Genomic DNA, 13160 nt, shown 5'->3' on the forward strand with positions numbered 1-13160 from the left:
CAAAATGACAATGCATAAACAATGAATTTAACATTGAAAAGCAATCATTTTGCATAATGTCATATGCCTTAATTTCCACATAAAGATGCATTATTCTAGATCTGATTCCAGGTATTCGACTAGTTTAAACACTCTAAAAAATTTGATGAACTACTTTGAAAATTAATTTAATACCCTTATCCTTCAGAATGGGGACTTTGTTTTAATAAAAGAAGTCATACACAGTTATAGTAGGATAATCTTCATTATTCTGTGAGTAGCATGATTTTAATAATTAAATTTCACAAAATAGCAAAAGAGGGAAAAGTTATGATAAATTTAGGAGAAGACATATATTTTCCACAATAAATTAATAATACCTCAAAGTATTGATAAGTCTGTTCTGTTCTGGCAATGATAAGAAATTCAGTAGAAATTCAGTTCTTTTCTGTATATGTACTTTACACATACCATGAATATACCCAAAGTACTTCAATGTTTCACCAATAGTCAAGTCATTAAATAATGCTGTCTCCTAAAACATAATAAAATCTTTGATTGAGAACCAATGAGAACTGTTTTTTTTCCACACATACATATGTGATCATGCTCTTTATAACAATCCAATACTGTGTATTTTTAATTTTCTTGTGCCAATACACCTTATCGCTAATCCCAGCTGACTCTGCCGCTTGAACTTTTGACGCAAACAACTATTACTTTTCCATTATGACGTCAGATATTTTGTTTTATCGCTATTATCTGTATTTTTCCTTTGATGTTTTTTTGTGATTATTTTCATATCACTCGTGTAGAGTGAGAATGAAAATTATCGCTAGTTTCTAAGGTCCTTAGCAACAGCGTATTAATTTAATTCATTCGCTAGAGTGTCGGCCAATCAGAAAAGATTAGCCGGAACTATACAAATACATGTTATCGGATGACTGCGCTGAAATGTCAAAGATGATTTCTCGTTTTAATATTTTACGTGAATTTCGCCGTTAAATAATCTATTGGATGTTAATAAATGTAATCAAATCATGTTTTTAACAGATAGAAAATGTCCTTTTTTTAACATAAGACTTTAGTCTACTTCAAACAAATCATCGTAGGTCTGTCTGCATATGTACATTTCTTCATGCACGATTATTCCTTCGTCTGCTTTGAAAATACATTATATATTCAACCGTTCACTTCATTTTGAAACGTAAACACACCAAATTACAGCTTATCAACAGTGAAATTGGTCCTCGCCATATTTGTACACGCCGGATGGTCAGATGCGACATCTTTTTTCAAATGAATGAACTACCTGAGCGAGTACATATTTATATCAAATAAGCCTACGCCTAAAAAATAGTACCACAAAAGAAAATGCATTATCATCGTATAAGATACTTTTTTTTTAACTGAAATTTAAATTAAATGATATTCGAAAATACAAATAATAGCGATAAATAGATTATTTATGTTTTGTTAAACTCGATGCATTTTCTCATTCTCATCTCATCTCAGGGCTCCGCCCTTCGATGAGATAAGAATGAGAAAATGCATCTAGTTTAACACTATAATTATAATGTCAAAATTTATGGGAACCTGTGTGATATCTAGTAATGGCGGACAAATAGCGATAAGGTGTATTTTCTTGGATATCTAAATTTTGTGGTTTTGCTGAAGTCTGCATTGTAACAAGCCCATAGGAAATTTGCCATTCGTTGAACATTTAATTTCGCTGTTCACCTGTTCCACAAAATTAAGGAAAATTGGTATCCCACGAATAATATTTAATCCACAGTAGTAAGACTTTGTTTTCCAGTTATAAAATCTAAACGGCTCAACAGAGCAAGCCTTACCATTGCTGTTCTTGGGAATTTTACATCCAATGAAAATAATTAAACTCTATATCTAAAGTTGTAAATAAAAATAAAACAGGTTTCTGTAAAAGGATTTACCTGTGGCATGTAGCCAACAAGACTTCCTGGAACACCATGTCCTGGTGCACCAGGTCTGTTGCCAAGGACAACCATATGACCTCCATCCAAATGTAATTTACCCAGAATGCATCGTAGTAATGTAGTTTTACCACAGCCACTTGGACCTAGCAAGCCATATCTAAAAAGAAGATGCGTTTTACATTTTAAAAGATTTAAAAATTTTAAAAAAAGGTACTAATGTATGCAGAAATTATTATCTTCTTATTTACCTGCATGTTAAAATTTCTTATCTATTAACTGTATATATATGTTAATACTAATGGAAGTAGGACTTTCACCGAAATATAAACAAAAAACTTTCAAAATCAGAATATCAATTGTTTCTCCTTTACAGACATGCCTCTTACATCCAGCTCAATACAAAAAACATTTATTTTTTGTTTCGTTTAATCTTTTCAGTCAAACACAAACGGACATTGTCATGCATATGGGATGATATGAAATACAAGCATTCTGATAGTATTGTATGGCAATACATAGTCCCTTAAAAGTTAAAAATTATTGTACGGAAACAAAATGCAAACTTGATCTAATACTTGTCATGGTGTAAACTATATAACAAATATCAAGTCAATATCTTCAAGCAAATGAAGACAAAAAAAAATGATTGTTTAAGTGAATTTTCTACATCAAAGACCAATACCTTATAATCAGACCAAAAACAAAATTCAAACTTGGTCTATTGCTTGAGATAATAAAACTTATACCAATTATAAAACCAATATCTTCAAGCATGACAAAAAAAGTGTGGAAAACTCATTATTTAAGTATTTTTTTTAAAGACCAAGGACCATTACTCAGCACGAAATCATCAAACTGGAACAAAATTTGAACTTGATCTGTAACTTGTCATGATAAAATAATATACTCAATATCAAATCAAAATCTTCCAAGCACGGAGAAAACTGATTTGCCAGACGGACAGAATGCAAATCTAAAGTCCCCTTTGATTTTGTGGGTAAGGGACAAAACAATATCTTGAAAATGAAAATGAAAAAAACAGAAAGACTGATCCTTTGGACCCTGATCCTGCTTCCCATGTTGCATCCTTCCTGTTACTGACATGTTATGGAACAAGTTTAGTAAAAAGTCTCATTCAGTGAGGTCAAAATAGAGGAAATGTTTAGTGAGAAATCTCATTCTGTGAGTTTACAATAGAGGAAAAGTTTGATGAGAAAGCTTATTCAGTGAGGTCACAATAGAGGAAAAGTTTGGTGAGAAATCTCATTTAGTGAGATCACAATGGAGGAAAAGTTTAGTGAAAAGTCTTATTCAGTGAGGTCACAATGTAACAAGTTTGGTGAGAAGTCTCTTCAGTGAGGTCACAATGTAACAAGTTTGGTGAGAAGTCTCATTCAGTGAGGTCACAATGTAACAAGTTTGGTGAAAAGTCTCATTCAGTGAGGTCACAATTTAACAAGTTTGGTGAGAAGTCTCATTCAGTGAGGTCACAATGTAACACGTTAAGTGAGAAGTCTCATTCAGTGAGGTCACAATTTAACAAGTTTGGTAAGAAGTCTCATTCAGTGAGGTCACAATGTAACAAGTTTGGTGAGAAGTCTCATTCAGTGAGGTCAGAATGTAACACGTTAAGTGAGAAGTCTCATTCAGTGAGGTCACAATGTTACAAGTTTGGTGAGAAGTCTCATTCAGTGAGGTCACAATGGAGGGGAAAAGCAAGAGATTGTGGCTAAAATTATGAAATTAAGTTATAACCAATCTAATAAAGAATGATTATAATTTTATTGTGATAATGTCTGACCTACATTAACTATAAGGCCAAAAAATATATATGTCTGTTTTCAGTTACACGACTGACCCTACTTTAAGCACCAACCCGAAGCCATTTTATTTCCATAGTAAAGTGAAAAATAAACTGAAATCGTGTTAAAAGTGAAGATACATCCCAATGTTCCTAATCATGAATATGATAGCTGTTTTAAGGATATACACAACTCGTGTGATCAAATTAACATTTTGCTGCTATTTTTCCCCAATTTAAAAATAACAAAGGGAAATAATCCAATCATTAAAATTAAGGGTAAACTCTGCCCATGAGTAACTAGCACCACGAGAAGACAAAACCGCACACTAAAATAAATTGAAAATACCAACCGACCTACCCTATTATTTTAAAGCATGTAACCTTATACAGAGATAAATATATTTTGGCCTCATGAGTTGACATCATACCACTACAATGAGATGACCTCATACCACTACAACGAGATGACCTCCCTACACGACAATCAACCTCCATATCCATCAGTTAGATGGCCACAATCCTCAATTGACCTCTACATACATCAGTAAGGTGACCTGACCTTACTTTAATTGACCTCTGTACACTACATTGACCTCCCAACACTACAAAATAATGACCCCCCTACATACAGGAAGCTGAGGATTTCTGTTTTTTCTAATAAAATTTTATTAGTGGTCATACATGCATCCACGCTGAACTGTAATATCCAAGTTCTGGAGTACTGGAAATTTCCTCTTTCCACTTCCGTAATTCTTTACAATTGATCTGCCCCACACAGCATACTCTTGTCTGGCTTCAGGTTCAGTAGGCATTTTAACTTGTTGAACTCTCTGGACTTCTTATGTCTGCTCATTTATTAACTGCGTTTCCTGTAAATAAAAGAAAGCATAAAGTTAAAATATCATTATATGAGCTATGTGGGATAGTAATCGACCATATGCACGGGAGTGATTGTGCCTGATATTCATATGATGAAGACATAATCTTTCAATCAGTTTAATTGAGGTCTGGAGCTGGCATGTCAGTTAACTGCTAGTAGTCTGTTGTTATTTATGTTTTAATGTCATTTTGTTTATTTCCTTTTGTTTCCTATTCTGACATCAGACTCAGACTTCTCTTGAACTGAATTTTAATGTGAGTAGTGGTATGCGTTTACTTTTCTACATTGGCTACAGGTATAGGGCATGTAGGGGAAGGGTTGAGATCTCATAAAATGTATGTTTAACCCCGCCGCAATTTTGCGCCTTTCCCCAGTCAGGGGCCTCTGGCCTTTGTTAGTCTTGTATGATTTTAAATTTTAGTTCCTTGTGTATAATTCAGAGTTAAGTATGATGTCCATTGTCACTGTACTAGTATACATATTTTTAAGGGGCCAGCTGAAGGAAGCCTACGGGTGTGGGAGTTTCCTGCTACATTGAAGACCCATTGGTGGCCTTCGGCTGTTGTCTGCTCTATGGTCGAGTTGTTGTCGCTTTGACACATTCCCCATTTCCTTTCTCATTTTTTTTTCTGTTCAGCTATTTAAGTTTTGAAAACAAATTCAATGGAAAATCTGGGACTGTTTGCAAGTTGAATTGTTAAACCAATGCTAAAAAAAACAGACAAAACTTCATCTTTTGTTTCATTGTATTTCGTTAATGAATGCACCAAAATAAATCAAAGTATGGTACATGTACATATTTATATTAGCTTGGGTAGCAGGACAAATCGCCCCACTGGCAAAACGCCCCACCTTTTCACAAACTCGCCCCAAACTTGTTTAACAACTTGCCACACTTTTTAAAAAAATAGCCTCACTTGTGAAAAGGGTTAAATCTCATTAATTGCTTCCCAGTCAACTCGACCTACTTAGTGAAAAAGGGTAAAATCAACTTCAATATATAATTTTCAGGTCTATCAACTAGCCCCACTTAAATGAAGACTTATCTACAAAGAATAAAAAAAAACACAAAATTTATTAATAAAATATTTTTGATGTAACATTCATAACATATATATGATTGTAAATACATTTTCGTATCATTTTTGGAAAATAACTTTATACACAAAATTTATTAATAAAATTTTTGATGTAACATTCATAACATATATACATTGCATAATTGTAAATACATTTTCAATATCATTTTTGGAGAATAACTTTATACTTGTTAGCTTCTAAAGTTATTTGTATTACAATTGAGAAGAAACCTGTTAATTGCATCATAATCATACAATTGAAGGATTTCAATTAACAGCAATTTGATTTTATAACACTTCACTAATTAGGTTTTCATAGGTATTGAAGTTGGATAGGGACATTGATATACAATGGGATTCCATCTCTTTTCATAAGTGGGGGTGTTAGCACTTATAAATTCATAGTGGTTTATCTATTTGTCATGAGTGGGGCGAGTTGGCAGTCCTTATTTCAGTGGAATTTTAACCCTTTTGATAATTTGGGTGAGTTGGTAAAAAAGAGTGGGGTGATTTTTTAGAAAGAGGGGCGAGTTTGTGAAAAAGTAGGGGGATTAGGTGTGGGGCTATTTGTCACGGACTCTTAGATTTTATATACATTGTACATGTAAGGTTGATTTCTATCCTACACAACTCATATATAACTATAACTAAGAAAATTGTGATTTATTATGTTCTAGTTTGTGGTATTTTAAAATGTTCATTGTCTGGTTCAGCTGTGTTATTTGGGCATAGTTTTTTTTTTATTAGATCTTAAATCTGAAGGAATCATTGTTTCCATTGAATGGACCCCTGGACACGCTGACATACAAGGTAATGAACTAGCAGACCAACTAGCTAAAAAAGCAGCACAGGAGGCAGAAAAAATACAAAGCATTCCAATATTTACAAAACAAGATATACAAAAAGGAGCAAAAGACAGTGTTATGGTAAAATGGCAAAACCGATGGGACACCAGTGAGAAAGGAAGAAGATATTATATGCCTTTCAACAAAATGTTAAAAATACACTTCCAAAAGACAAGCCGTCAACTGAAATATATAGAATAACTACTAGTCTAAGAACAGGATATTGCAATTTAAACTTTTACAAATCAACAATATGCCCAGCACTCATCGACAAATGCAGCTGTGGACAAGTAGAAACAGTTGACCATTACCTACTGGGTTGTGAAAATTATGAGGAGGCTAGAGAAAAACTCCGCTCAGCACTCTACTTCATAACAGCAAAACTAACACTTGAATCTGAAGTATTGTTAGCAACAACAGAAAATGATATTTACAAACATCACATACATGACATAGAAGATATTCAACATTTGTTAGGGGTCTTTATTAAAGATACTGGAAGGTTCACAAAATAGATAGTTAACTGTGACATATCGGGAAAAGATGCATTTTTCGACTGATTTTTATCATTTAAACTGATTTAATTTGAAAACGAGTTGATGGACCCCTATTTTTCAAAACGGCTTTTTGTTTAATTTTTCAGGGAGATTATGTGACCCAAATTTTATAAAACTGTAAATAGAGGATTTTTTTTAATTTAGATAAACATGCAATAAAAAATGACGTTTTTTCCTCAATTCATGAACATTTGATAAATATGAGTTATTTCTGAATAAAAAATTGCATATTTTTTTATGATATTTATAAAATACAGAAATTACCGATTATTTAACAAAAAGAAAATTGTGTTTATCTTTTATATAAACAAAAAAGTTAATGTCTTTCTTTCCAAAAAGAAATTACGGCCACAAATCTGAATTTTGAGCAAATCTACAAAATTTCGACCGCATTTTACTCAAAAAGTAGCACATGAAGGTATATTTTTTATTACATATTTGATTTAATCAGGTAAAAAATAGCCTTTATGCAAATTTTCATGAACTTGTAAATACAGGATCAAAACTGTATCGTATGCCCTTAAGGTTTTATAAGGGTTAATTATTTATTCAATTTTAATTTAATTTTTTTGGGTAATTAATTATTTAATTATTTATTTAGTTACATATTTTTTTCTGCAGTGCCACATTGTAAATACAAATGTACCAATGAGTTTTATACAAAAGTGACGTAAATTTACCAGTGTGATTCAAATTACAGAGAGATTATAGTGTCAAGTTGACACTTCTAAAGACTAAAGACTAAAGTTTGCACATATAGTTTTTGGTTATTGATGTCAAAGATAGTTTCAAAGTTTCCAGACATGTTATAATGATGGCCAAGAATTTAACATTTTAGTCATGGTAGATGTTACAGATATGAAAGTTATTGTGCAATAAAATTCATTTTTAGACAGCTGTGATGACTAAGTTACCCTTCAAAGTTGGTTTATAACAGCATGACTAATTTGTACATGTTTTGTGAGCCCTTGGCGAACAGCTACTAGGATAAACGTGAATCAGGACGAACAGGTACTAGGACGAACATAAATCAGGGCGAACTATCGCAATAGGTACTATGACGAACGTGAATCAGGCCGAACGGACCCGTATTCGGATGGTTAGCAGGTAAATCCGTAACAAACTCCTGAGGCTGTGTACAGGTGCCCTATTTGTGTCATTTGTAAGAAAAAGAAAAACATTTGAACAGGTTATGTGGAGGATTACTATTCTAAAGTACAGTTATGACTGTTCCTTTAATGCCATGCGTTTCTATGTTTAAATTGTTGCAAAAAAAATCTACCTAAAAAAACAAAATAGAAATGTTTATACCGGAAGTTTATTTTCCTTATTAATTGTCGAGTCCAACGGGAGAAGAACGGAATCCGTAATTTAAAACAACTAGCTTATCAGCTTAATCTTTCTTGAAACATATGTTTACATTGTCTGTTATTTTACATCAATATACACATATACATAGATGCAGGTAATACTTGTTCTAGCACATTTCAGACGTTTACATTATCAAAGTCAACTGCCTGTAACAGTGTAACGTTATAGGCTAGTAAGGATTTATATATATATCGTCGGTACTAGGAGACTGGGACTACAGACAATATGAATCAGTTGTGTATGGTTTATCCACCACCAATAATAGTGGACTAAATAGTGACTGCAGACAGTAAGGATGTCCATTGACAGGTGATTACAGGTACATTTGCCAATCAAGAATTGACAAGATAACAATAGAAGAAACTGCAAATACAATTATTGATTAAATGCAATATGTTATGTCACTATACTAAACTAGGAATGTTTGACAAGTTTTCATACCATAATATGGTTTAAAGAAACAATGCTCCATTTTGGTAGAATAATTTGATTTGAAAAACAAAGAATTATACACCAATTGGTCTATACCATTATATGTCAATTGGTGGATTATATGTCAATTGAGGTATAGTCCACCAATTGGTGGTTATTCCTGACCTGTGTATGGTTTATCCACCACCAAAAACAGATGAGCTGTGGATTAGGTCTGTATGGTTTATCCACCACCAATAACAGATGAGCTGTGGATCAGGTCTGTATGGTTTATTCACCATCAATAACAGATGAGATGTGGATCAGGTTTGTATGGTTTATCCACCACCAATAACAGATGAGATGTGGATCAGGTTTGTATGGTTTATCCACCACCAAAAACAGATGAGCTGTGGATCAGGTCTGTATGGTTATTCACCATCAATAACAGATGAGATATGGATCAGGTTTGTATGGTTTATCAACCACCAATAAAAGATGACATGTGGATCAGGTTTGTATGGTTTATCCACCACCAATAACAGATGTGATGTGGATCAGGTTTGTATGGTTTATCCACCACCAATAACAGATGTGATGTGGATCAGGTTTGTATGGTTTATCTACCACCAATTACAGATGAGATGTGGATCAGGTTTGTATGGTTTATCCACCTCCAAAAACAGATGTGATGTGGATCAGGTTTGTATGGTTTATCCACCACCAATAACAGATGTGATGTTGATGAGGTTTGTATGGTTTATCTACCACCAATAACAGATGAGATGTGGATCAGGTTCGTATGGTTTATCCACCACCAATAACAGATGAGCTGTGGATCAGGTCTGTATGGTTATTCACCATCAATAACAGATCTAGATGAGATGTGGATCAGGTTTGTATGGTTTATTCACCATCAATAACAGATGAGATATGGATCAGGTTTGTATGGTTTATCCACCACCAATAACAGATGAGCTGTTGATCAGGTTTGTATGGTTTATCCACCACCAATAACAGATGTGATGTGGATCAGGTTTGTATGGTTTATCCACCACCAATAACAGATGACATGTGGGTCAGGTTTATATGGTTTATCTACCATCAAAAACAGATGTGATGTGGATCAGGTTTGTATGGTTTATCCACCACCAATAACAGATGAAATGTGGATCAGGTTTGACTCACTCATTGTTATGCTAAGATTGTTATTTACAGAACTAGTTTCATGTTGTGTAAACTTTACTTTTTAAGTTGAGTGATGTTTACAAATCCTCTGTTATAAATCAATATAGAAACAAGAAGGTATGAGTGTCAATGAAACAACTCTCCATCCAACTCACAATATGTAACAGTTAACAACTATATGGTCAAAGTTTGGTCCTTAACACAAAGCATTGGCTCACTCCAAACAGTAAACTATAAATTCTCCATTATAACTAGGGTAAAACAATTCAAACAGGAAGTCTTCTTTATATCTTGAGTATCATTTGTCATGCTTGTAATATAAACTCGTACATGGTAATTAATGCTTTTTTATTTTATCTTCCAGAATTTTACATTTGTGAGAAAAATGTGAAGATTATGACAAGTCGTTATCACTCACGAAACAGTATGGAAGATCTATTCACTTCCTTGAGAAATGGAAGTGTTCAGCTACTGACCAAGTATAAAAAGAATGGTGGTTATATTGATGTTGTTGATTCTGAAGGGAAATCCTTGTTAATACACAGCTTATTTGATCACAATATTGCAAGGACAAAATTGTTAATTAAACTAGGCTGCAACATTAATCTTGGCACAACAAATGGATTATCTCCCTTGCATGTTGCATGCATACAGAAAAGTTTGCCACAGGTTAAATTGTTAATGGAAAATGGAGCTAATATAAAAGTTAAAACTGATATTGGAAGGACACCTCTTATGCAAGCCATAATTACCGGTAGTTACCAGATTGTGGAAAAGCTTTTGACATTGGGATCAGAAGTGAATGTTTTTGACAATATAAGAAACACTCCACTTCAGATAGCATTGTTAATGAAAAGAGAAGATATTGCAGATTTACTTGTCGAACAGAAGGGAATAAATTTATCATTATCATTCCGTTGTCGTATTGATGAAGACTTTTTATATATTACAAAATACCTTCTTCAAAAGGGAGCTAATCCTTTTGCAAGAGGCCAATCTGGTAGCAGACAACAAGCTTTCTTTCCTGCAATGCTGGATTTGGAGATTGTTTCTTCTCAAGAATTTTCTTCCAAACTTGAACCAATTTATAAGGAAATTTTTACAGAGTATGGACTGTCTACTGCATCTTACACAAAAAACAGAATGCTGCAAGAATTTTTTAACTGCAGTCCAATTTTACGTTTGTTTGAAATTGAACCCACCTTACAAATTAGTGTTGATAGATGTGTAAATAAGGTCTTTAACAAATTTTTGTCAATACTTAAAACATTAAGTGGCCTTGGTCTTGTTTTCCCAATAAGTAAAGATATTTGGCAATGTGAACGTGACAATACAAGACTAGTAGATATTGTGAACCAGCTAAAAAATCAACAACAGTTTTGGTCAGTTATATATGCCATACAAAGATCTCCACCTTCACTGAAACAACAGTGTCGAACAGCTGTAAGATCTCAGTTAACATTTGGTGTTACACACAAGGTACAGCAGCTTCCTTTACCAGAACAAATAAAGCAATATTTATGCTTTCCAGAACTCAAATGATTTTTTATATTGATTATGCTTATAAGTTATTTTCTGTTTGAAATTGCTAGAAGTAAAAAAAAATGGTGCATCACTGTTGCCTATGAGCTTTTTATAAAATTGTTGATAACTGCAATCAAAAGGACCCATGTTCTTAGAACAATTTTATTTGAAGTTTATTTATACATGAAGATAAAGGGAAATGAGTAATTGCATACAAGTAATTATTCAATTATAATATATGTGGTGAATGTTTGAAGGCGTTGAATTATTATTTTAGAATTTTGTAATTGTATGTAATAAACTATTTATATTAAAATTGAATTTATATAGTGTTTTTAACATAAACTTTTTTTTTCTGAATTGTTTCAAACTGAATAAGAAAATCACGCCAATAAGAAATAATCCTAAAAGTGGATTAACCATGACAGATTCTCCAAACTAACAGTAGACAATTATATATAAATACGAAGATGTGGTATGAGTGCCAATTAGAAGACTATACACATGAAAAATTCTCCAAACTAAGTACCAGTAGACAATTATATATGAATACGAAGATGTGGTATGAGTGCCAATTAGAAGACTATACACATGACAAATTCTTCAAACTAACAGTAGACAGTTATATTTAAATACGAAGATGTTGTACTTTTACCAATTAGAAGACAGTCACTATACACATGACAAATTTTCAAAACTAATAGTAGACAATTATATATAAATACGAAGATGTTGTACTTTTACCAATGTGGCAACTATCCACCAGAGCTGATTTTTTAAGGATATTAGAAATGATTGATAGCAGCTAAGTCGGTGACTTTACAATGTAATGACTTTCAACAATAAGAAAAAAGCCATATTACATGTATATGTAGTAAGTTATAAAAGGCTCTGACATTAAAAATTGTGAAACAATTCAAAGGAGAAAACTAATGTTCTAATTTGTTATTATACAAATTTATGAAAAACAAATATGACACCCTTGAACCAACAACAACTATTGAATGTCAGCTTCCAATAAAAAGTACCTTTGCTATTGTTAGACAGTCTTAATAAGTTTGTAAACAGGCTTTTTCGTATGGATGATAGATGGTAATTTTTCTTATTTATGTCCATGCTATGATATTTTTATTGTTTATACACACATTTTTAATATTGAAGTTTATATGCAAAGAGCCATTTCAGTTTTAATAGCCACTTCTGCATAATAAACTTGACGTCCTGTGTACAGAGATATATTCACATCTGTCTTTTTAAAATGCTTGAACACATACATTTTTTGAGTGAACAAGTGTTCTTTACTATATTTGTTATGAGTTATTTCAGTGAGATAAGTGTAGCCATTTACCTTGCTCCACCATGTAATGCTTGGGAACTACGTTTGCCACAGAAAATTTAAGCTTAAAACTATGATACAAAAAGATGCCCTGAATACACTCTCAGCAAGACTTTTTGTAGCCAGCGGAACATTTTTGAAATGATGCAGGGGTATACATTTCATAAGGAAATTATGTGTCCGAGAACTTTTTTTTCCTTCTCCAAAGAAGACTAGAGCAAGTATTGTGAC

General features: G+C 32.8%; 2 protein-coding genes across 4 annotated transcripts in view; one reads left to right on the forward strand and one right to left on the reverse strand.

The window, feature by feature from the left end:
• Positions 1-8415, reverse strand: part of LOC134722406 (ABC transporter G family member 20-like) — a 34206-nt gene extending 25791 nt beyond the window's left edge. The window contains exons 1-4 of the mRNA XM_063586026.1: positions 8382-8415; positions 4420-4607; positions 1932-2091; positions 360-514 (exon numbers count right to left, since the gene is read on the reverse strand). Coding sequence (XP_063442096.1) covers positions 360-514; positions 1932-2091; positions 4420-4550 — 446 coding nt within the window. The 5' untranslated portion in view covers positions 4551-4607; positions 8382-8415. The remainder of the gene's footprint in view (positions 1-359; positions 515-1931; positions 2092-4419; positions 4608-8381) is intronic.
• Positions 8111-11920, forward strand: LOC134720918 (receptor-interacting serine/threonine-protein kinase 4-like). Of its 3 annotated transcripts, none has more exons than XM_063583491.1 (2): positions 8111-8206; positions 10434-11920. In XM_063583491.1, the coding sequence occupies exon 2, from the start codon at positions 10466-10468 to the stop codon at positions 11609-11611; it is 1146 nt and encodes a 381-aa protein (XP_063439561.1). In that variant the 5' UTR covers positions 8111-8206; positions 10434-10465; the 3' UTR covers positions 11612-11920. The 3 variants fall into 3 exon arrangements, with proteins under 3 accessions (XP_063439561.1, XP_063439559.1, XP_063439560.1); XM_063583489.1 differs by lacking the exon at positions 8111-8206 and adding an exon at positions 8422-8564; XM_063583490.1 differs by lacking the exon at positions 8111-8206 and adding an exon at positions 8608-8789.
• The last annotated feature ends 1240 nt before the right edge of the window (positions 11921-13160 follow it).

The sequence above is a fragment of the Mytilus trossulus genome, chromosome 6 (assembly GCF_036588685.1).
Source record: "Mytilus trossulus isolate FHL-02 chromosome 6, PNRI_Mtr1.1.1.hap1, whole genome shotgun sequence".
Taxonomy (NCBI): domain Eukaryota; kingdom Metazoa; phylum Mollusca; class Bivalvia; order Mytilida; family Mytilidae; genus Mytilus; species Mytilus trossulus.